The 23,896-nt window shown below is 44.0% G+C and overlaps 1 protein-coding gene across 1 annotated transcript; it reads right to left on the minus strand.

Annotated features, from left to right (window-relative positions):
• Nucleotides 1–856: 856 nt before the first annotated feature.
• On the minus strand, nt 857–12,152 carry LOC117036110 (histone-lysine N-methyltransferase SETMAR). Its single transcript, XM_033130749.1, has 7 exons — nt 12,139–12,152; nt 11,485–11,604; nt 11,145–11,177; nt 11,030–11,059; nt 7,144–7,191; nt 5,010–5,060; nt 857–1,911 (listed from the first exon to the last, which is right to left on the minus strand). Exon 7 carries the CDS (start codon nt 1,906–1,908, stop codon nt 877–879), a length of 1,032 nt encoding a protein of 343 aa, XP_032986640.1. The 5' UTR covers nt 1,909–1,911; nt 5,010–5,060; nt 7,144–7,191; nt 11,030–11,059; nt 11,145–11,177; nt 11,485–11,604; nt 12,139–12,152; the 3' UTR covers nt 857–876.
• Nucleotides 12,153–23,896: the final 11,744 nt, after the last annotated feature.

Consider the following 23,896-nt stretch of genomic DNA (forward strand, 5'->3'; position numbering starts at 1 on the left):
CAGCAAAGCCTCGCAAGGTCCTGGGAGGGGACCTCACCCCACTGGAGTGGGGGTGAGTGCCTGGATAAGGGCACCCCAGTCCCTGGTGTTGACTTGGAATTTTTCTGAGAGTTCTTTTTTCTTTTCAAGCTGGTCACAGGACACTCAAATAAGAGAGCCATGTTCATTTAGTAGGCAATCCGGGACTTTCTTTAGCCAGAGAAGGGGTGCAAAGACTCCCATCGGGGATAGCCCTCTCTGTTTGGGGTGCAGGGAGGAGTACTGCACAGGCGTCTGAGGCCTGGTGCTGCAGAGGGTCCGGAGAGCGTCCTGGTCAGCGGGGTGCGCTGTGCAGGCGCCCCAGGACTGACAGTGAGCAAAGTGGCTCCTAGCTTCCCCAGTATGTTTACTTTATTTGATCAGTCATTTATAACTAAGCTCCCGTCTCCTCCGCTGCACCCTTTCCAGGGTGGATGCCTTCCTGCCCGACTTGGGCTCGATATGTGTTTGGCAGGATGACTTCCTCTTATCTCGGTGGCGCTGCTCACCCTGCTCGGCTCCGACTCCGTGCCAGGCTGCCCTTTCGTTAGACCTCCACATCACTGTGCTTGGCTCTGACGCCCCACCTCCCACCACCAGGGTTTCCCTCTGCGGGGATGCCCTCCTCACTGTACTTGGGCTCTGAGTCCCCATGCGGAGCCACTGCCTCGGCACTGGCTCTCTGAATCCCTACCTGCTCTGTCCACCTAATTTAGGACTGAATTCTTCAGGGAGGGAAGAAAATGTGTGTTCCTTGTACCTGAATGGCAGCTCTGGGCATGGAAACAGTTTTCATTTTCTAATGACAATTCGGACTGTGAATTTAAATCATTATAACTAGGCTCAAAGACATCTTTATTAATCAAAATAGGAACCATTACAATCAACACATTTTTGCCAACGAGAAATAAGTTTGTTTATTCCTGTAGCGTAAAACTCCATGCTTCGGGATTCGACAAACTCTTGGAAAGCATTTTGTGCATCCTGCTGGTTGTGGAAGCGTTTTCCCTCCAAAAAGTTGTCTAGATGCTTGAAAAAGTGGTAGTCGGTTGGTGAGAGGTCAGGTGAATATGGCGGATGAGGCAAAACTTCGTAGCCCAATTCGTTCAACTTTTGAAGCGTTGGTAGTGTGATGTGCAGTCGGGCATTGTCGTGGAGAAGAAGTGGACCCTTTTTGTTGACCAATGCCGGCTGCAGGTGTTGCAGTTTTCGGTGCATCTCATCGATTTCCTGAGCATACTTCTCAGATGTAATGGTTTCGCCGGGATTCAGAAAGCTGTAGTGGATCAGACCGGCAGCAGACCACCAAACAGTGACCATGATTTTTATTTGGTGCAAGTTTGGCTTTGGGAAGTCCTTTGGAGCTTCTTCGCGGTCTAACCACTGAGCTGGTCGACGTCGGTTGTCATAGAAAATCCACTTTTCGTTGCATGTCACAATCCGATCCAGAAATGGTTCGTTGTTGTTGCGTAGAATAAGAGAAGATGACACTTCAAAACGACAATTTTTTTGATTTTCGGTCAGCTCATGAGGTACACACTTATCGAGCTTTTTCACCTTTCCAATTTGCTTCAAATGCCGAACAACCGTAGAATGGTCGACGTTGAGTTCTTCGGCAACTTCTCGTGTAGTTGTAAGAGGATCAGCTTCGATGATTGCTCTCAGTTGGTTGTTGTCAACTTCCGATCGTCGGCCACTATGCTCCTCATCTTCAAGGCTCTCGTCTCCTTTGCAAAACTTCTTGAACCACCACTGCACTGTACGTTCATTAGCAGTTCCTGGGCCAAATGCGCTGTTTATGTTGCGAGTTGTTTCTGCTGCTTTACGACCCATTTTGAACTCGAATAAGAAAATTGCACGAATTTGCTTTTTGTTTAACATCATTTCCATAGTCTAAAATAAACATAAAATAAAAAGCAAGTAATAAGTCATTAGCAAAAATACATAAAGTGAGAAATGCGCATTAAAATAATGTATAATACAACCACATTTATTTAAGAATGTATTCCAATATCAAACGGCAAATTTCAACAATGCAAAAACCGCAATTACTTTTGCACCAAACTAATATAATGAGTAGCCAAAAAGATCAATTTTGAGTCTATCATTTTCATTTTAGGTGTTTGGGGAATCTGAAAACACATGTATTAATTAGTATGATGACAAAATAGGTTCAAAATTTGAGGCATTTTAAAACAACATAAAACAATATTTTTGGATACCATCCATCAATGGGGAAGAAACTTAACATTTATTTCATGTAAAGAAGGTAGCAACACCTACATTAAATTAAGTTAGGTCACTAGTAAGTTGCATAAAAAACCCCTATCAGTAGTGACCAATACTTGAGTTACACGGCCACAGAGACATGCAGGTAGACCTCAGACTTCAATGCTAAGGGGGAAAAATCAGTGCGATACAGTCTGTACCAACGGTGGCACTCCATACATAAAGACAGCATGATGACTACTAATTTAATAACTTTAGAATAGCAAATTATGTAAACAAACATATTTAGGATAATGCTGCTACACACATTGCCACCAGGAAATGCCACAATCGCTTCTATACTTAAAGACTATCCTTTTGCAATCCAATTTTTTATTAATTTCATAACCACTACCACAGTAACTTAAATATGTAAAGCCTTAAAAGTGAAAATAGAATATGCAATAGCCTGGACTAAAATAATACTTTTAACTATTATTAGCTAGAAAGCTAGATGAAACAAAATAATTATTTTTTTTTTCTAAGGAGGGCACAGCTCTCAGCGGCCCATGTGGGGACTGAACTGGCAATCTTGGTGCTACCAGCACTGCGCTCTAACCAACTGAGCTAACTGGCCACCCCAGAAACAAAATAAATCAACGTATTTCCTAATGTATGTTTCAACCTTAAAAATATTTACTTCTAAGGAAATTGTACAAGTCAGAAGCACACACTGGAATACATGTTTTGAAAACAGCATGTCTATCCTGTAGTACAGTAACCTATACATGAAAAGCTATACATTCCGTTTAAGGTTTTAAGTGGATCAATTATGAAGACAAAGATGTATTACATAAACTAAAGGGGAAAAAAAGCCACCCTCGACCACTTTTCCTTTGGGAAAACTGAACTGACAGGCTTGCTCCTCAAGGAACACTAACATGAAGACTTACGTTGTTAACCTCTCAGAGAGGAAGAAAAATATTGATTACATTTAATGTCCCGAACGAGTTAAAATTTGAACTGTTTTCATTAACAAACTTTATGGCAGATCAAAATATAGACAAAAATCAATAAGGAAAGGAAGAACAATTTAACAGGGAAATAGGCATAGTATTTCAGCCAATTGGTTTATTTTAAAAAAGCAAAGAAAAAACGATGGATAACAATAGTACACTGTTCCAGCCAACATTTTGCAACAAGATCTGCTATTTTTTTTCAGCCTTGGAAAGTTTCTGGGATAGTCTAACTTTGCGTAGAGAATTACTGCATTATTTTCTGCTGTGAGAAATTCTAAGCTGATGTATTATGCTTATACCTTCCTCCAACCCCCTTTTAAAAAGATCACAAAACAGAACTACTATTGAAGATAAATTAAAATTTTACACTCAGCTCCGTACAGTGTGTAAATACAGAGATGAAACAAAACCCTCTGGTTATGCAGTGCTAAGCTTCCACCTATGCTTTTAGGAAAGGGGTGATGGTAGTTCAGAATTTTTTTGGAGATTTCAAATAGCATGCTCTCACTTAAGTTTTGAGTGAACAGAAATTAATCACACCATGAATTCCCCTCAAGAACATGGTGAGCTTTGCAAGGGGAGGTTTCAATGCTATATCCAAATTCACAGTAACAAATGATTTACACATATTCGACTCATCCAACTTAAGTTTCCGAAAGTACATATCCCCAAGAACTTTATTCCAAGAGCTGCAATGTGAACAACGCAATCACCAATCTATTCCAGAGCAACAAGCATCACGTTATTTATGATTAACTTACTGTTAGGAAAAAATGATTTAATGAACTCCTTAACACATAAATGCAAATAAAATACTTTTAGAATAGTTATGTTCTTGGAGAACACTACTTTTGATCTACTCACACACACGTGATCCCCTCTAACTTGGCCTGCAAACTTTACATGCAAAAACTTAACACATTCCTTTTCTTCTGGCCTCAGTCCTAGCTTTGCTGTTATTAAAATTACAAGCATGGGGGTGGCCAGATGGTTCAGTTCGTTATAGTGCGAGCTATGAACAGGGTTGCTGGTTCGATTCCCACATGGGCCAGCGAGATGCACCCTCCACAACTAGACTGAAGATAAGGAGCTGCCGCTGAGCTTCCGGAGGGGTGGCTGGATGGCTCAGTTGGTTAGAGTGCGAGCTCTCAACAACAAGGTTGCCGGTTCAATTCCCACATGGGATGGTGGGCTGCGCCCCCTGCAACTAAAGATTTAAAACGGCGACTGGACTTGGAGCTGAGCTGCGCCCCTGCAACTAAGATTGAAGGACAACGACTTGGAGCTGATGGGCACTGGAGAAACACAATATTCCCCAATAAAAATTTAAAAAAAAGTACAAGCATGCAACCAATGGACAACCACCGACCCCAAAACGTACACAACACAAAGAATGAGTTTCCTTTGTAAGCCGATATTTAGTATTTCTAGCCATCTTAAGTGTCCTAAATTCGCAGCAGCATTAATGTGACACATATTCCCATAAGCCAGGATAATTGTATCTGTTATATTTTACCCAGATCAGAGGAAAAAAGTCTACTTATTAAAATACAAAGTTTAAGTAGATAAATACGATAAAATTTCAACTTCAGGAGACTGACATCTATTAATTATTGTGACAGATTCAAAGTCAAGATCTTAGTCATTAACAGTTTCACAAGACCTTAGGGGTCAGCAATGGCTTTATTAAGGAAAGTCACATGTTGCGAAGCACTGCTGCATTTCGAAGACACCACAGACTCTTATTGTAAGTTTGAAACCCACCTTTCCTGATGCCTTTTTGGGCTTCGTTTCCAGTTTTGCAGGAGCAGGTTTCTGAAAGGCAAAGGTAGTGTAACCAGAGGCCAAACAAGTCCGGGGCTTGTGCTGCCTGTGCCGCTCAGCCAATAGATCAACACAAGAGTTGAGTCATAGAATAAGTGTTTATTATCAGAGCACCAGTGGTCTGAGAACGCAGCGGGTTAACAGCTCCAAAAACTGCTATAACATTCTCAGACCAGCTGGGGGTATTTAAGGGAAAATCAGGGCACTCTCCCAGAGGCTGCATGTCTGTTCTCCTTTCATGATGCACTCCACCCCCCACCCCACCCCATCTTAGCTCTTGTAGCGCCAGCCAGCGGTGTGGGGGAGTAACCTGGGAAAATGCTAAGCGGTAATTTGTAATTAAGTATTTACAAGGTGATCTTCTAAGATAAGAATCCTGAACCGGGACAGGGCATCCCAGAGGCATTGAGCTCAGCCACAAGGGTGTGAAGCCCACCTGGGTTGGGGCTGGGCATCCCAGAGGCGTTCTGAGCTCTAGCCACAAAATAAAGCCAGCCAGGACGGGGGCAGGGCATCCGGAGGCATTCTGAGTCAGGGGGCCCAGCTGGGCCCTGCTTCAATTCCCCCGCGCTTTATTCCTTTCATGTCTGTACAGTTAGTATGGTTGCAAGGGTAGGGGACGATGGCTGTTCTTGGCTGCTCCTGCTGAGCATGGGCATTGTCCCTGCCTGTGGGCACTGGAGTTTCTTGTGACTTCTTGCGGGGAGGAGGGCTGTTTAGGGCATGTCCAGCAGTCAGAGAGGCTATTGAACCCAGCTATTATGTCAGAACATTTTTACAAAGATACTAGTTTTCTTCTTCTCCCTAGAGAAGGCTGGGGACAAGGAGAGCCAAAAGGCATTCAATGGGCATCCCAAGTGGGCACAAGTAGAGGCACTAAATAGGCAGCTCCCGCAGTTACGTATGAAGAGGAGCTGCAGGTCTTCAACTGGCTCAGGAACAGGAGCCACAGCCTTCCTTCTGGGGGCGTCCTGTGCAGACTTAAATGATACGCATTTCATTTGAGGGAAGTGGACCCAGCCACCAACTCTCTGAAGCCCAACAGCAGGTGGGGTGCTTGGGAAATCTGCAAAGGGTCCCTTCCATTTAGGAGCTAATTGATCTGTTAGAGACCCCTCCCCCTCTAGGCTTCCAGTAGTACTTGGTCCCCTGACTTTCCGGGGTTAAAATATGTAGAGGCCTGGGGGAGGTTTCGGAGATGTACATACATACATATACATATGTATACATATGTGTATATATATATGTATATATATGTGCCTGCTGAAGCTTTCTCAAGTTAATAACATAGGAAATAACAGAATTTGAGGTCAGAATCTAAATGAGCAGCAGTTAGAGCCAGGGCTTAGAGGTCTCCTGACAAAACCTTTCCAGGGTCCTTCTTAAGTCTGATTTGCCCGTTTAACATTTCCCCTAAGGTATAGGTCCAAGGTAAGGAACAGGCTGACTAAAATGAGTCCAAATCTAGGGGCTTTTTCTCTTTACAACCGAGTAGGTTTTAAAGGAAACAAATAGGTCCAGAGCGAGTGGTCAGGAAAGAATAAATGGCTTCCATATGAATCAGGAAATCAACAGGCTTACCTGCCACATCAAGGGTCACCCGCAGTTCCTCCCCTGTGATGAGAACAGCTTGGGAGCCTCTGGGAACTTCAGGCCCAACAGTGATCACAGCCATTTTGGGGACGGAGTTGATCCCCACTCCCTTCAGAGCAGGAGACACTCCCTCCTCTAGTGCCCTTCTAGTTTGGAGGATCAGAACAGTCCTCATTCCAGTGATCTGGGCTTTTATAGCCAAAGCAGTCTCCTTTATCTGGTGTTTCCTCTTCTGGGGCTGGTGGGGTGACCCTGAGGTGGCCCTGGACTTGGCCTGTCTATTAACTGCAGCCAAAAATCTGGCCCGTCTCTGGCCTCGTCTCCAGTCTTACTGTTCCTTTCTTTCCTCGTTTTCCCTGTCTCGATTGTTAACAACATTTAAGCACATTTTCTGGCCTTTTCCAGGATCTGAGCCGCTTTTATCACGGACGTAACAGTGGGCCAGAACCATTACAATACCCATTAGGCTAAGCTTCCTTACACTGGCCTGTTCTCTGATGCCGAGGAGGGCACATGAACTCCGGCAGTCCTAAAAATACAGAAGTTTACATAACTATTAGCAAAACTTAGTTCTTAGATTTAGTTCTCTTGAGTAACTAAAGACCTAACAAAGACGATATAAAACAGAAAAATATTTAGATGACACATAATTTTTGCTTTTCAGGCAGAAAACTTCTTCATAATATCAGTAGCAGACCAATAGTCTTGTAACAGACTTTGTCTTACTTAGCAGAGAGAGAAAACTAATTTTGCACCAGCTTAGTTTTGATATTTAAATTTACTTAATCGCACTTAGCTTAACCATACATAAAATTCTTTCAAGATTTTTCCTTTACAAACCTTCTATAACTTTCCCAGTTCCTCTTAGTCTCTTTTCACTCATTTAGAAATAATCACCTTTAGGACAAACTACGTTCTTTCAGTTTCTTCAAAAATGTACTTCCACACCACATACCTTCCTCGAAAACACATCATATTTCTTTCATATTAATTGGAATCCATAACCTTCACAACCTTAATTTTACTGACAACTAAAAGCAAACAATTAATATTTCCACTGGCAAACCCAGAGGCATATGTGGCAAACCTCAAAAGCATAGGCTTTTGTAATAAAATATAAGATATATTTATTAACAGACTTTAATCTATCTTTCAACATTCTTGTGACAGGGAGCCAGAAATAGATGAACTTAGATTCATCCAATAATTAATATCTCAGCAGTTTGTTATTTTGAAATATCTAGATATTTAATATTTTTTATCATTTAACACAACTTAGTAAACCTGAAATCTTAGGCTACCAACAGATGCTGAGAAACCACATCCAGACATCCACACTATATAATTATTACTAAAAAGTTTCATCTAAAATCTTATTTCAGTTAACATTTTATTAGTTCTTAACTCTATGAGATTTCAAAGTTAATTATTACCGAAGCTATTTTCTTGACAAATTCTGTAACATGAATTTATTTTTGTAAACCTAGGTAAAAAGATACTATATTTAATATTAATGATCTTAAAAGACATATCTAATTCAGCCAAGAGTTAAACTAATCTTAGTATCAAATATTTTCTTATATCACATGATCCTAAAAAGTACTTGGGTTAGTTTTTTATTATCTGTTTCTAATTTATATAGCCGCTTAACCTGTTTCTTTAAGCCAATCAAATATCATAAATTGATACCATCCAGAGGCAAAAACACTGCATTATATATGTAAAACACAGACAAGCACAGAGATCAGAGATCATACACACAGAAACAGAACTATTGCCAATTGCAGAGAAGACCTAAGATCTTACAATTGCCCTGTACAATTTCAAATAGGCTGGAACAAAAGGGTGGAGGTCTGGACTGAGAGACTGACTAGCGACTTGTTTTTAAAAATGCCACCTTTTTTCCTTCAGTTACTTCAGCCTCAGGCAGTAGCAGTTAGCTGTGGTTTACCCTCAGGTTATTTGCCAGATCTTGAGTCACTGAGAGAAAAAAAAACTTGTAAGATCTCCACTTTTGCCAAGTTTCTGAATATAGAGTTGGTGTCTAATGCATACCAATTCCAAACTTTTTGTTTGTTTGTTTTGGGTTTTGCAGCCATCATGCTGCTGCTAAGCCCACCATCATGCTAAGCCATGATGCTGCTGCTAGACAGGACCCCCAGGGGTTATGCTTTCTTTTTCGAGCAATCATTTCTCTTTTCCTTTGCATGGACTATCCCAACATACCCTTAACCATTGGGCTTGTACATAAGCAATTTCATCCTGTTTCCCAGACCTGTAACAGAATGATTCCAGTTACAAAATAGTATACGAGTAGTAATTCAGGGAACTACTGAGTGACCAGTGCTCCCCAGAACCTAATATACACATTGGCAAAGCAGTATTGCAATAGAATACTAATTTCTTTTTGGTCAACGGCTTATAGCTGTAATCTTGCCAATGGCCTAATATTCTGCCCAGCGGGCTTCCGGTAGGAACTGAAACTTTAGATCCCTTACTGAGTTGGAACAAAGGCAATCACACTTGACACACAGACCTAAATATTCCCTGGATCAGACAAACAAAACCCAGACAAATACCAGGAAAAAATTGAATCAGATTCGGATCTGAATACGTTACAGAAAACAGACCTAGCTAGGTGACAGTTTTGGACGTGACATCGTCTTACTCCATATTCATATGGCCCGTAGACCATCACACAGTCGGCCAGTGGGCTAAACCAGAAACAGATGTGGCCTTAAGACCACCAGATGCCCAAAGGCCGAACCCAGACGTGGTGGCTTTTACAGTGCGGCAGATGGGCCCGCTTTCCCGGGAACAAAGTTGCCAACCACAGGTGCGCTTCCAGAACCAGAGCAAGCTTGCAAACAGAACCTTTTACTGGTGGGAGCATTATGCCTTGCTTGATATTGCAGCGTCACCTATTTGGCACCAATGGGTCAGTATGACCCCCAGATGGCCCTTAGAGAGGAGCCCCAGATGGTGAGTGCAAAATTCTCCAGCTGCGCATGCTTGGGCCACCCCACTTCCGGAACCAGTTACTGGATGCAGGAAAACAAAGCAAATGCTTATTCTATCCAAACTGAGCAGAAAGGCATTCGTGATGGGTGGGCCCTGGCGCTAGCACCCTCTGGTGAGCAAAATCGCTCTGCAGCTGCTTCCAGAGGTTGGTCTTGTACCAAGGAATGGGCCCAGGCCAGGTAGCCCCCGAGACCCTCGGCAAGCCAAAAGATTTACTGGAGGTGCCCCAAGGCTGTCCCATCTGGGTCGCCAGAAACGGAGGCCAAACGAGTCTGGGGCTCGTGCTGCCTGTGCCGCTCAGCCAATAGATCAACACAAGAGTTGAGTCACAGAATAAGCGTTTACTATCAGAGCACCAGTTGTCTGAGAACGCAGTGGGTTAACATCTCCAAAAACTGCCTTCCAGGGCCGGCCCGGTGGCTCAGGTGGTTGGAGCTCCGTGCTCCTAACTCCGAAGGCTGCCGGGTCGATTCCCACATGGGCCAGTGGGCTCTCAACCACAAGGTTGCTGGTTCAACTACTAGAATCCCGCAAGGGATGGTGGGCAGCGCCCCCTGCAACTAAGATTGAATATCGCACCTTGAGCTGATCTGCTGCTGATCTGCCGCTGAGCTCCCGGATGGCTCAGTTGGTTGGAGCACGGGCTCTCAACCACAAGGTTGACAGTTCGATTCCTCGACTCCCACAAGAGATGGTGGGCTGTGCCCCCTGCAACTAGCAACAGGAACTGGACCTGGAGCTGAGCTGCGCCCTCCATAACTAAGACTGGAAGGAAAACAACTTGACTTGGAAAAAAGTCCTGGAAGTACACATTGTTTCCCAATAAGATCCTGTTCCCCTTCCACAATAAAATCTTTAAAAAAAAAACCCCAAAAAAACACTGCCTTGCATTCTCAGACCAGCCTGGGGTATTTAAGGGAAAATCAGGACACTCTCCCAGAGGCTTCATGTCTTTTCTCCTTTCATGATGCCCCTGTGTCATCTTAGCTCTTGTGGAGCCAGTGGTCAAGGAACAGTGGGGGAGTAACCTGGGAAAATGCTAAGCGATAGTTTGTAATTAAGTATTTACAAGGTGATCTTCTAAGATAAGAATCCTGAACCGGGACAGGGCATCCCAGAGGCATTGAGCTCAGCCACAAGGGTGTGAAGCCCACCTGGGTTGGGGCTGGGCATCCCAGAGGCGTTCTGAGCTCTAGCCACAAAATAAAGCCAGCCAGGACGGGGGCAGGGCATCCAGAGGCATTCTGAGTCAGGGGGTCCAGCTGGGCCCTGTTTCAGCAGCACTGAGTTTTTCCACTGGACATGATCCACGTAAAAGAAACGGGTAAGGGGCTCGCTTTACTTACAGCTGACAACCTCGCCGACCTCCTCTTGGGCTTCAGAAGAGAAAAGGAAAGTGAGCAAAATGAATGATGCAGTTCAAATTGAACCCACCCCAAAGCCGAAGAGCAGGGCCCTTACCTCCTCCTTCGCTGCCCCCTCGGCGGAGCTGACCTGTGGAAGGAAGCAGACAGGCGAATGGGCGCAGCCCGCAAACAAAAGTACCCAGCGCCCCAAGCCGGCCGGCTCTCGAGAACAATGCTCGGCCGCATGACGTCAGCGGCTTCCCGCCGCGGCGTTAAAATCCTCCGGCCACCGAACGTTCCAGAGCACTGCGCCCGGGGTCGCTGTGCGCCGTCCTGCCCACCGCACGTCCCGGGGGCCCAGCGCCGCCGTGGATGCGGCAGGCCTGGACCTCGCGGGGTGCCGCGGTAGGCCTGGCCGGCGGAGGGGGCGTGTGCGGGCTGCGGTCCCCACTCACCTTCCTCTCGGGCTTCGTGGCAGCGGGGCGGGCGCGTGCCGGAAGCCTGCGGGCCGCAGCGCGCCGAGAGCCTTCGCGAAGCTGGGCTGCCTGGTAGCTGCCGCTTCTCCAGCTCCGGAGCTGCTGGGACTCGCGACAGGGGCAGTGGGAGAACCGGATGGAACCGGATCAGGAGCACATCCCCTCCTCCCCTCGCGTTCCCCCGCGTGGGCGCCCCCTCCCCGCTGGCCGGTCCCCCCGCCTCCCGCCGCTTTCCATTGGCTGCCGGGCCCACTACTCCGCCGCGGTCCGCGCCCGGTATAGGTGAGGCTTACTGTCACTCGGCCGCTGCACCCCGCCCCCGCTCTCGGCGCCCCCACCCCTGCCCACTGTCTCGCGGGGCCCCAGACCCAAGCGAGGGGGTTGGGCCCTAGAGGCAGCTCTCGTCTCACGGTAGTTTGAAGCGGAGCCGCTGGGTGACCGCCCCCAACACACACACACACACACACACACACACACACCCCTCCGGGATACGTGGGCGCATGCCAGTTTCCTGAACTCCTCAAGGATCAAGTCCCTCCGTTCTAGGGTGACTTGCGATGGAACGTGTATAGTTAGTCTGGTAGGCTGGGACGGGAGAGACAGTGGAGTCAGGTACGAGCCTATCGTTCCCACCTCAGTCGGCAGGAAAAGCTATCCGGTATCCCCAGCTTCGCAGGCCTGCGGGAAGCGGGTCTTGGTACGCAGGCGCTGGAAGGGAGGTCGTGGGAAGGAAAGCTGGCGAGGCGCGAAGCGCCACTGCGCAGGCGCGCGTCTTTGCGACGTCCCTGGACTGGCGGCTAGTGTGCCGCGATGCTCCCTTGCTGGGTTACCCTGGGGGTTCTCTCCTCCTAAGGAAACATCTTTTGATTACCCATTCCTTGAGGTGCCGGGGTGCAGGCGGGTCGACTCAGGAACGTCGTGGGTTCCTCAGTCCGGGCCCCCAACGTCCCCAGGACGTGTCCACTGGCAGACCCCTGGCTGGCCTGTTTCCTGGGCTGAAGGGAAGCGGGACGCGTACCCGCCCAGTGCCTGCCCCTTTTCACCAGTTGCTCACATATGCACCATTTGAGAGGAGAAAAAGGGCTTCAGACTGGGGGTCTGAGCTGGAACACCGGAACCAGTGAAATTGCACATTACCCTGTTTCTTCAATGACGAAGAAAATTACGTTGAAAAGACCGAATTGAATTAGGTCACTATAGAAAAAAATGTAATCGGAAAATTGTCAGCTGGAATTCTTGGAGAGGAAGAAACGCTGGAGTACTTTGAATCCAAAAGATTGGAAGTAGACCATATGTCGATCATTTGAGAGACCTGGATAAGCTAGCACCTTCTCATAGTGAAATAACAGAGCTGCTGCAAAAAGAAAAACATCTCTTCACGGAGGAAGTGACTTTTGAAAACCACTCGTCAGACTATGTAACTCCTGATCAGTAATTGTAGTGCCTTCCCTTCTCGTTCAAGAAAGCCTGAAGTTCTTCGAGTGGTTTATAAAGCCCTCTGCAATCTGTCTGCCTTAGGTGATTTTCACTGCTGCTCACCCTGTTTCACTTTCTGAGCCTCAAACAGACCTGGCACCCCCTGCTTCAAGGCCTTGTTACCTGTTGTTCCCTCTGCCTGGAACGAGCCACCTCAGACCAGAGCAACCTTCTTCCTCACCTCCTTCTGATCTTTGCATAAATGTCACCCTCTCAATGAGGCCCTTCCTGACCTTTCTTTTTAAAATTGCAACTCCCCACCTCTTCTCAGCCTTATTTTCTCCATAACATCTAATGAATATATAGTTATATTGAATGTAAAGTTATACAGTTATTGCATATCTCAGGAAGAATACACAAGCAAGTGATGCCAGAGGTTTCTTCTGGGGTTCCTCAGTTGTTCTGGGGTTCCTCAGTTCTTCTGGGGTTCCTTCTGGGGAGAACAGTTGGGGGCTCAGGGTAAAATTAAAATCGATCCTTTTCTCTCTTCTCTCCTATCTGCATTAAAAAAAAAAAAATTAACATCAAGGAGTGCCTGAGTTTGTGGCACAAGCAGGTACTGGGTGCCCGCCATCTGCCAGGCATTCTGATAGGCCCTGGGTTAGAGAGACTGCAGACAGGACACCTAGCCCAAGGACTTGGGGTGAGAGTTTAGTGGGGAGCAAAAGTACACAAATTGGCCAGTAAAGGAAGGGGAAGCCACAGGCGCGGGGACAGCATATCCCAAGGCACGCAGACTTTTAAGTAGAGTCTGACAGCCCTCCAGTGCCTTCAGAGTGATGGGGACGGAGTGATGGAGAGTGGATGGTGAAGATTAGAGGAAAGAGGCAGAAAACAGAAGAGTGGCAGCCTGCAGGAGGCATTTGATTCCAGGCTAAGGAGTTTGGCCATGATCCAAGGGGTGGGAGATACTGCAAGGTTTTAATCAAGGGGATGACAGTGCTGAGATCTCAACTTCCCTCATAAAGATCTATCTCTCCCTTGAGAACTGAAGATGTACTGGGCCACAGGTGACAGACTAGCGGCCTACAGACAGTTGCTTTGGCCCAGATTTTTTTTTTTTTTTTTAAGTTGCCAACACAAGCACGTGGAGCTACTGGAACTCAGTAGAAAGACTGTCTGGCAGTATCTTTGAAAGCTAAACAGACAGTTACTCTATGACTCAGTAATTCCACTCCTAGAAATCTACCCGAGAAAAGTGCTTCCATCTGTTCACCAGAAGACATGACATAGAATATTCGTAGCCGAAGTACTTTTACAGATCCAAACTGGGAGCAACCTAAATATCCATCACCAGGAGAATGGATGAATACATGGAAGACCAGCGCAATGAGAAAGAGCCATCTGCAACTACACACTACAACGTGGATGGACTTCACCAGCACAACACTGAGAGAAAGATGCCAGCCCCCAAAGAATATAAACTGTGATTGCATTCATATAATGTACAAAGGCAGGCAAAACCAATCCAGTCTTTTAGATGTCAAGATAGTGTTTCCTGGTTGGGGGTGGGTGAGGAGCTAGTGACTGGAAGAGAGCAGTAGAAGAGAGAGCAGCAGTAGTGGAAGAGAGAGAGCTGTTCAGGTTCTGTTTCTTGATCTGGATGTTGGCTACACTGCTGTGTTCACTTTCTGAATATTAACAAGTGTGCATAAATATATAAACATATAAGTATATGTGTTTATATATATATGTCTACACACAAACATGCACATGTTTTTGGATATATATCATCAATAAAGTTCTAAAGATTTTTTTTTTTTTTTTTTTTTTGCCAATTCAACCTTCAACTACTGCTGGCCTCCTTTTGGGGTGCTTTGACAGGTTTCCAGCCCTGCTGACTTTTCTCACCTGTATTTTCTGCCTAGCCTCTGAAGGCCTTTCCATTTGGGATGCCGATGTGTAAGTGTGGGGAATAACAGAAATATTTCTGGAAGAAATAACAGAATAACAGAAATATTTCTGGAAGAAATATTTACATGGTTCAAAATTTCAAAAGTACAAAGTGATTTCCTGATAAGTCTCTCTTCCCCTTGTGTGCTCCCAGATCTCTAGTTCCCCCCAAGAAAAAACCAGTACTGCCGCTGCTTGTATATCCTTCCAGAGGTATTACGTGCATATGTAAGCAAATGTGTATATGCATATATTCTTTATTTTTCCCTGTTTTTTCACACCATCTGGCACCTTGAGGTTTTCATTTAGTAAGGGGGATTGTTTCATATTAGTGCTTGTAAGATTCCTCCTTGTTATTGTTTCATTGTCCACTGTAAAGATGTACCAAACATTTTAAAACCAATTCCCTACTGATTGGACATTCAAATTGTGTCCAGTCTTTTGCTCTTGTGAAGGATGCTGCAATGAATAACCAGGAACATATATGTCAGCTGGCACATTTTTTAAAACAACAAAATGTTCTAGCAGACCCCAATGTTGACTTAAATTATTTTTATTATAAAGTTCACCTAAATCTTTGAAAACTGAAAATAAGTTTAAAACATTTAATGCTTAGAGCTTTTAAAGAACTAGAAAGTTAAATTAATTTTTCAATCCAAAAATCTCAACAAAACCAATAAACCTCAAATCAGCAACATTCACATGAAGAATGAGTTTTGGTGAAGCCAAGTCTTACGTGCATCCACACGATCTGTGTGGAGATTGTTCTGGCACTTGTCTCTATTTGTACAATTGACAAGCATTATTCATTCAGCCCTTTGTGGTGTGATTTGGTTTTCATGGGATACAGATAATATCTTATTTAAGAGTTAACATAACCTCTGTGCTTTCCCTGTAAAACTGTGGAAAGCTGGTCCCCCTTGGTGCTAAACCTAAACACACACCGGCACTAGCGGTAAAATTAGGCAGTGCTTGGTTAAATATGAGAATGTATGCTGAATGGTCCCGATTATTGGATGATCACATGACAACACCAACATTTTTAAATTCCCCAAAGAACCGTCGGGGCCTTCAGATATATGCACAGAAGTATCCTCATCATTACTCCCCTGGGGCTCTGTGTGCCCCACTTTGGAAAATCATGCATTGATTAAGGCTGGTTGACTGATGAGGAGGCAATTGCAGGAATTCTAGAGGGGAGAATTACGAGCTTCATTTAGAGCAGGACTGGCTGGTGGTGATGAAGTTCTGAGGGGAACTGAGGAAGTGGAACCAGTGGGCCTGCCCCGTGTCAGGCACTGTCCCTAATTGCTGGGGACATGGTGGCGAACATAAGTCAAGCTGCCTGGCTTCATGGGGCTTTCATTCTAGTGGGAGGAGGCAGACAGTAACCAAGTACACAAGGTACTTCCACATAGTAACAGTGCCCTGAAGGAAGAAAAAGTGTCGTAATTAGAGCATGCTGGAGGCAGGCTGAATGGGGCTGCTGTGGGTCGGGTAGTCGGGGAGGGCTCTGAGGCGAGAAGTGCAGGGTCAGTGGCCTTTGGGGATCTGAGGGAGGAGCCTTCTGGACAGAGGGAAAAGCTAATACGAAGGGCCGGAGGTAGGATCCCATTTGAAGAGGGGAAATGTGCTGTGGTTAGAAAAGAGAGAAAGTGAGAAAGCAATGACAAGTCGTACCAGGAAACCGTTGTAATTGGTCGGGACTCCAGGTCAGGCGAACAGGTGGGGAAGTAAAGTCAGGCCGTTGGGAGGAATCATAAGAGACCAGAAGGGACATTTTAAAGTTGTGTAGGCAACGATGGACTAGGATGTGGGCTGTGGGGATGGAGATTAGTGGAAGAAGGGATTTGGGATATGTTTTGGTGGGGGAACTATGGATTTGCAAACTGGCCCCCATTCACAGAGAGCGAACAGACACTGAACAAAGAGGCAGGCCACTCCAGATGGGTAGGTGGCAGGTTTAATAAGCCAGGAAACTTACTTACGAGGCTTGTCTTGGGTGGCCGCAAGACAAGTAGATCTTCACACCTGCCCGCCAGAGTCTTAAAAGTTTATAGAAAGGCCTTAACTGGGTTCAGTCATGTACACCATCCAGTCGGCCTCAACAACACCTTACTCTCAAGATTACTTCCCACTGTGAACAGCTCCCACTGTGGGACTGGTGGGCACAACGTACAGTCCAAGGACGAAGGAGGAGGTGAGGGCGCCCAGATGCAGCTCGCTGGTCAACTGGTGGTCACATCCTCTCGATGAGCTCCAACAGGAACTGACGGGACTCTTCAGTGGGGAGAGGAGAGAGACTGTTGGCTGTGAGCAACAGAAAGCCAAATTAACATAAGCAATAAGAAAATGGATGCTCTCTCACTATGGAATGTTCCAGACCGCCAGATTCAGCAGCTTAATGTATTTTCAAGGTCTCAGGTTGTTTTCTCCCTTTTGTTGTGCCTCTTTATGAGTTGGCTTCATCCTCAGTCTGGAAATGAAATTCCAGATGTCACATCCAGATTTATAACATCCAGAAAAAGAACGTCTCTTTTCTTAAAAGCCCTCAATTGTCTTTGCTCTTTGGTCAGAATTGGGTTACCCTTGGACGAAACCAAGCCGATTCCTGGGGTTGGGAGTGGGGTAGGGACAGGAGTGGAGAAAGAGGATGCTCTGTCGGGAAGCACAAAGAGGGAAAGGGCTGGTCATCATGTGTGTCCCGTCCAAGTGGATGGGGAGCCATCACCTGTTAGGCATACAGGGGGTTTGAAGGGAAGAAGCTGGGTTTGGTGTCGACACATCGAGTTCCAAGTGTTGGAGAACATTGAGTGGCCAGCAGGCAGTTGGACCTATGGGCTTGGAGCTTCAGAGAAGGGTGTAGCTGAAAGAAGAGATGTGTGAGTGAGGGCTGAAACCACAGGGATGTGGATAGGTCAAATAGTGATTGTAAAGTGCCTACTATGTTAACAACTAAGGATGTCACCCATTGTCCTGATGGAGCAATTTCAGAGAGTGGTAGTGCTGAAACCAGACTGAGTTAGAGCGAAGAAGGAAAAGGAAGGTGTAGAAACAGTTCCAGGTCTCTGAGCTGTGCTGTGCTATACTGTGTCTCACAACGCCAGTCTGTCGTGTGGAAGACAAACTAGCATAGGCGTGTGACAAACTTGTGAGCAAAAGGTATGAGGGGAAGTGATGGTCAGAAATGAATGCCTACTGTTCACCAAGTGATGCAGGTGAGAGAACAAACACAGCCCCGATGCAGGAGCTCCATGTGCACTGTAATGAATGAGTTGGTCAGAAACACCAGAACACAAAGAAAGCTCAAAAGTGACCGGTAGACATAGTACTCACCATGCAGTGTGTGTTTCTAGGCTGACTGCAAACTTATGGCTGCATGACTATAGAAGTAATTGTTGTTTGATAAAAATCATTGGAATTATTATTATTACAGGCTTTCCCTTCCAACAGTCCATAGTACTGGTTGTTATTTTAGAAAGAACATCAAGCTAGTTAGAAATTGGTCGCATTATTCTTTCCTGCTCTTGAGTAAAGCAGCCTGGCTCTCCAAATACAGAAAGGAAATGTCTTTGTCCATTTGGGCTACTGTCACAAAAATACCATAGATTGGTTTATAAACAACAGACATTCACTTCTCACAGTTCTGGAGGCCGAGAAGGCCCAGATCAAGGTGCTGGCAGATTCGGTGTCTGGTGACAGCACGCTTCTTAGTTCATAAACGCCTGCCTTTTAGCTGTGTCCTCATGTGGAGGGAGGTGGAAGCAGATTTCTGAGGTCTCTTTTATAAGGGTATTAATCCCATTTGTGAGGGCTCCACTCCTATGACCTAGTCACCCCAAAGGCCCACCTCCAAATACCATCGTATTGAGAGTTAGGTTTCAACTTTTGAATTTTGGGGGAACACAGATATTCAGTCTATGGCAGGAACACTCTGCATCTTTTCCAGATTACTCAGCTTCTGCAGCTTCAGAAGAGAATCACCCTTCAATGGGAACCCACTTCACAGTATTCGAGACTTGAGCAAAAACATTCTACTGGAAAGGGGCACTTTTCGACCTGACTCTGGAAATCACATGAAAGAGTTCAAGGTTTCATTGGCTTGTGTGAACTCTAAAAGCAGAGGTACTGGTATAGCTGTGTTCAGCTGACATGGTTGAGGGATACATCATTCATAAAGAGATAGGAGGAAGCTGTCTCAAGTGCGGTTAGATGTTGTTCCACAACTGAGCTTTGGAGTGTTGGCCAGGATGACAAGCAAAAGCAGAAAAAAATGTTCCCTTAATGCTAGTCTTGTATTTTTCAAATAAAAAAGAGATTTTCCCCTGAATCCTTTCTCAGAAGCATTGTAATTGATGTAGAATTCACTTTGGTGTTATTTTCTTTAAGGACAAAATGGGAAGAGAGGGAACATAATGTAACATTTCATTGTAGTTAAACGATATAAATGTTATTCCCATCTAAATGACTTCCATTTTCCTTTCTGTTCAGAGAAACCAGAGCCAGCTTAGTTAAGTCTCACATGTTTTTCCTGCTTGTTGAGCCTACTTGTACGTGTAATCTCATTTTTTTTGTGATTTATGGTCTTGATTGTCACATGATTTCGCATCATCTTCCTGTTTCTCCTATTGATCATATTTCACGTTGTAAAATGCTCTTTGCTCCTTTTAGTGGTTCCAGGTTATGTAATCAGCTCAGCCTACCATTCTGTGTGAAATACCTTAAGTTTAGGTTTGATCTAAAAAGAGATTTCTCATCATCAAATTGTACCTGTCCTGTTGGCTAGGCTGGTAAAGTTGTTTTTGCCGCCAATAAGCCCAAACGAGGTGAGCGATCTCAGACTTGTAGCTGAGTCTGTTTTACTTGTTTGCTTATCTTATACCCCCTCATCTCATACCTGGGTGAAACTTGATGTGAAACTTCCCACACAATGCTAGAAAGTTCACGGTGTGAGGGAGTCAGGGGGATAAGGTTGCATTTTTCCCTTTTTCTTTTGGAAATTTCTTACACAGATTCATTAATCTATCGAGTGTATTTTTCCATGGGTGTGAGATGAAAAGAATGAGCTATATGCAATCCTTTGTTAACCCTTGCATGCTCAACTGCCATCTTAGACGAAGCCCCTCTGTATTTAATCCCGTCTCGCACTACCTTTTTGAAACGTTTTAAGTCATGCATATACCACATTATTTCACGCCTCACACTCTTTTACTTTACATTATTTACTAGCAATCGAATGAGCTCCCATCAACCCATCATCCAACCTTGAAATTACATAGATCATTACCTAGATAAACCTATGTGTCCCTTTTAAATACTTTGTATGCTGGCAATTATTTATGGTACTTATAGTTATTTGTTTAGCTAAATTCAAAGGAGAATAAAGACTGAGGATGTTTTGTTCACCATCATTTTACACCCTGCACAATTATTTTATATAATTTTTAAAAATTGTAATGAAAAACCATTGCATAAAACTCACTTGCTTTAAGTGTTAAATTCAATGATTCTTAGTAAATCCACAGAGTTGTGCAATCATCACCACAATCCAGCTTTGGAGCATACAAAACACCCATGGAAAAGATCCCTTCTGTCCATTTTCAGCCAATCTTGGTTCCACCCTCAGCTGCCCAGGCAATCACTGATCAGCTTTCTGTTGCTATAATTTAAAATCTTCTGCAACTCAAAAGACACTTTTAAGAGAATGAAAAACGAGCCACAAACTGGGAGGAAATATTTGCAAAGCATATTTCAGTTAAAGGAACTATATCCAGAATAAACTCAAAACTCTATGCAGTTCTAAGAAAATAAACAACTCAGCAAAAAGAGGGGGCAAAAGAGTTGAACAAATTCTTCATCAAGGAAGATACAAGAATGTCAAAAAAGCACACAAAAGCCTGCTCAATATCAGTAGTCATTAGGGAACTGCAAATATAGCAAAAAACTCCAATGAGATACCGCTACACGTAAGGGGATGACTAAATTTTTAGAAGACTGACCATACCAAGTATTGGAAAGGATGTGAAGGAACTGACTCAAATCCTGCTGGTTGGAATGTAAAATGGTACAATCACTTTGGAAACTAGTTTAGTAGTTTCTTAAAAGCTTTTTCTTTTCTTTCTTTCTTTCTTTTTTTTAAGGGGAACGATACCTTCAAAAATGTCAATGTAATAAAGTCAAAGATAGACTATAGAAATATTCCAGATTAAAGGAGGTTAAAGAGGCATGTCAATTACATGCAATACCTGACCCTGGACTGGACCTTATACTGGAGCGGAAAATGCTACAAACGGCATTATTTGATCAACTGACAAAACAAGAACACAAATGGCAGATAGATAGAAGTATTGTATCAATTTTAACTTTAATGAAGTTGATAAATGTACTGTGATTATATAGGAGACTATTCTTAGTGATATACCGAAAGAGTGAGAGAAAACATGATAAAACAAATGGGGTAAAATGTTAAAGTAAGTGAATCTAAGTAAAGGGTAGTGGGTGTTCTTGACACCATTTTCACTTTTTGCAACTTTTCTATATGTCTGAAATTATTTTTTTATAGCTAATGGAAGGTTTATTTAGAGATACATTTTTGGGCAAATAATACAAAGCTTGTGAAAATTTAATGTTTAAATGAAGTCTACTACACTAATACCAATAAGATTAATTTTTAACATACTGAATTTGCATATTCAGAAGGCTTAGCATAACAAAAAGACTGAAATAACATTTTAAAGGGAATTAGGTTCTAGCAATATATTTTTCCCCCTTCTTCCGCCTAACCCCCACTCCGGTTCAAGTCGTTGTTTCTCAGTCTAGTTGTATAGGACACAGCTCCCTGGCCCGTGCTGGTATTATGAGCCTTGCGCTCCCCCCCCAGTTGAGGCAGTCGGTCAGACGCTCACAGCAGCTCACAGCAGCTCACAGCAGCTCTTGCCATCTGCCGGCCGCTCTCACTGGCCACCGGCCACTCATGGCAGCAGATGGTAGCCCACGGCAGCACACAGCAGTCCATGGTAGCCCACGATGACTGCCAGCCACCGGCTGCGCACAGCAGCCCAGCTCCAGGAAGAGCTGTTGTTCACAATCTTAGCTGTAGAGGGCGCAGCTCACTGGCCCATGTGGGAATAGAACAGGACAGGTTGGCGTTAGGAGCACGGCACTCCAACCACTTGAGCCACCGGGTCGGCCCACAATATATTTTTTAATTGAGGAGAAATTCACATAAAATGCAATGAATCGTTTTAAAGTGTACAATTCAGGGGCATTTAGTATATTCACAATGTTGTTCAGCCACTACCTACCAATCTTAACAGTGCTGTCTTTGGGGATAATTTAACATTTGCACTAAAAAATTTTGAATAAATCCTTTTTTAACAAGTTAAAGAAACACAGGAAAGTAAGTCAAATTCCAATCAGTTATATTTTCTTTCTGATTAGCATCTCACACACAGAGACACAGGTACACACACACAGAATGCTTGACTAGAGGGTATTCAGCTAAATGAAATAACTCAGGCTGAGAAAGACAAATGATATATGATTTCATTTATATGTGGAATCTAAAAACAGAATAAACGAACAATCAAAACAGAAGCAGGTCTCGCCCAGCGCCGCCCCAGAGCAGCAGCAGCCACAGGGCCACGTAAACTCATTCTGAATTGTTCAACCATTGCTGAACTTCTTGAGTACATATAATTAAGAGAACTCTTTAAATCATGGACAAACAAAAATCCAGTCTACTTCAGTGTTCTGATTATAAAGAAAATACACACAAATATTCACTACCACTAATTTTTCCTTTAAAAATAAAAAAACCTTAGATAAACCTAAGAAATTTTAGGCTTACTGGAAAATATGTTGTATAATTTATACTATATTGCATCCAGATCAGTTTTCCCTTTTCTATGTGTATTTCAGATACATAAAGAGTACTCAAATTGTATTAACAGGTGATAAATTTAATGTCAGTTCATTGTAATAAAAATCCTCGGATACAAAAAAAAAAAAAAACAGAAGCAAACTCAGAGAACAAACTGATGATTGCCAAATGGGAGGGGAGCGGGGGCGGGGGGTGGAAAAAGTGAAAGGATTAAGAAATACAAATCAATAGTTATGAAACAGACACAGGGATGTAAAGTACAGCATAGGAAATATAGTCAATAATATTGTAATAATTATGTATGGTGCCAGGTGGGCACTAGAATAATGGGGGAGCACTTTGTAAATTACGTAAATGTCTAACCACTATGATGTACACCTGAAACTAATGCAACATTGAATGTCAACTGTAATTGAAAAAAAAAAGAATGCTTGTATATTCAGCTCTACTAAAATGAAAGTCTCCAAGAGATCCTCACACTTCATTCATCGTTAGCCATCCTGGATCCTAATACAGGTTGCCAACATACAGGACAAGTCCAGGACTGACAGCTAATGAGCAATACGATGGCTAGTCATATATAAATATGAATTGGGATTATTTTGCTGTAAAACCTCATCTTCATCTTGTGGACGAAAAATGGGCCACATACTAAACCTGACAAGCTCAAGGGAGGCCAGCATGGAGGGCCCTACAAACTCAGAGACTGAAATCAAGCACACAGGATGGTTTCAACACAAAAATTCCTAACTGAAAGCAGGTCATATCAGTTACTCACGTCCTAGGCCTGTAGCTTCCTTGACAAAGGTTAATCTTTACCTTTGTCAAATCTCAACCTTTCACCAAGGTTGATCTACCTTTAAGCAAGGCTGTCTATCGTCTTTTTGCATCCATCTAAGATAACATACCCTTGGAATATCAGAGTAATCCCCTTTTTCAGGATCCCTCAGGGCACAACCCACCACACCAGCGCATGAGACCACAGAACCCCTCGTTGTTATCTTGTCCCCCGAATACCATCTCTATGTGTTGTAAATGTCAATTATTAACTATCCTATACCCACCAACATTAAAGAGTCTGTGTCTTTCCTTTTTACTTTTTATCCAATCCCAGAGATTCCCCCTCTTTGTTTTCTCCCA

The sequence above is a fragment of the Rhinolophus ferrumequinum genome, chromosome 2, assembly GCF_004115265.2.
Source record: "Rhinolophus ferrumequinum isolate MPI-CBG mRhiFer1 chromosome 2, mRhiFer1_v1.p, whole genome shotgun sequence".
Classification (NCBI taxonomy): Eukaryota; Metazoa; Chordata; class Mammalia; order Chiroptera; family Rhinolophidae; genus Rhinolophus; species Rhinolophus ferrumequinum.

What these genes read in the sequence shown, in the direction of transcription:
- LOC117036110 (XM_033130749.1), bottom strand. Translation starts at nt 1,908, where the DNA reads ATGGAAATGATGTTAAACAAAAAGCAAATTCGTGCAATTTTCTTATTC.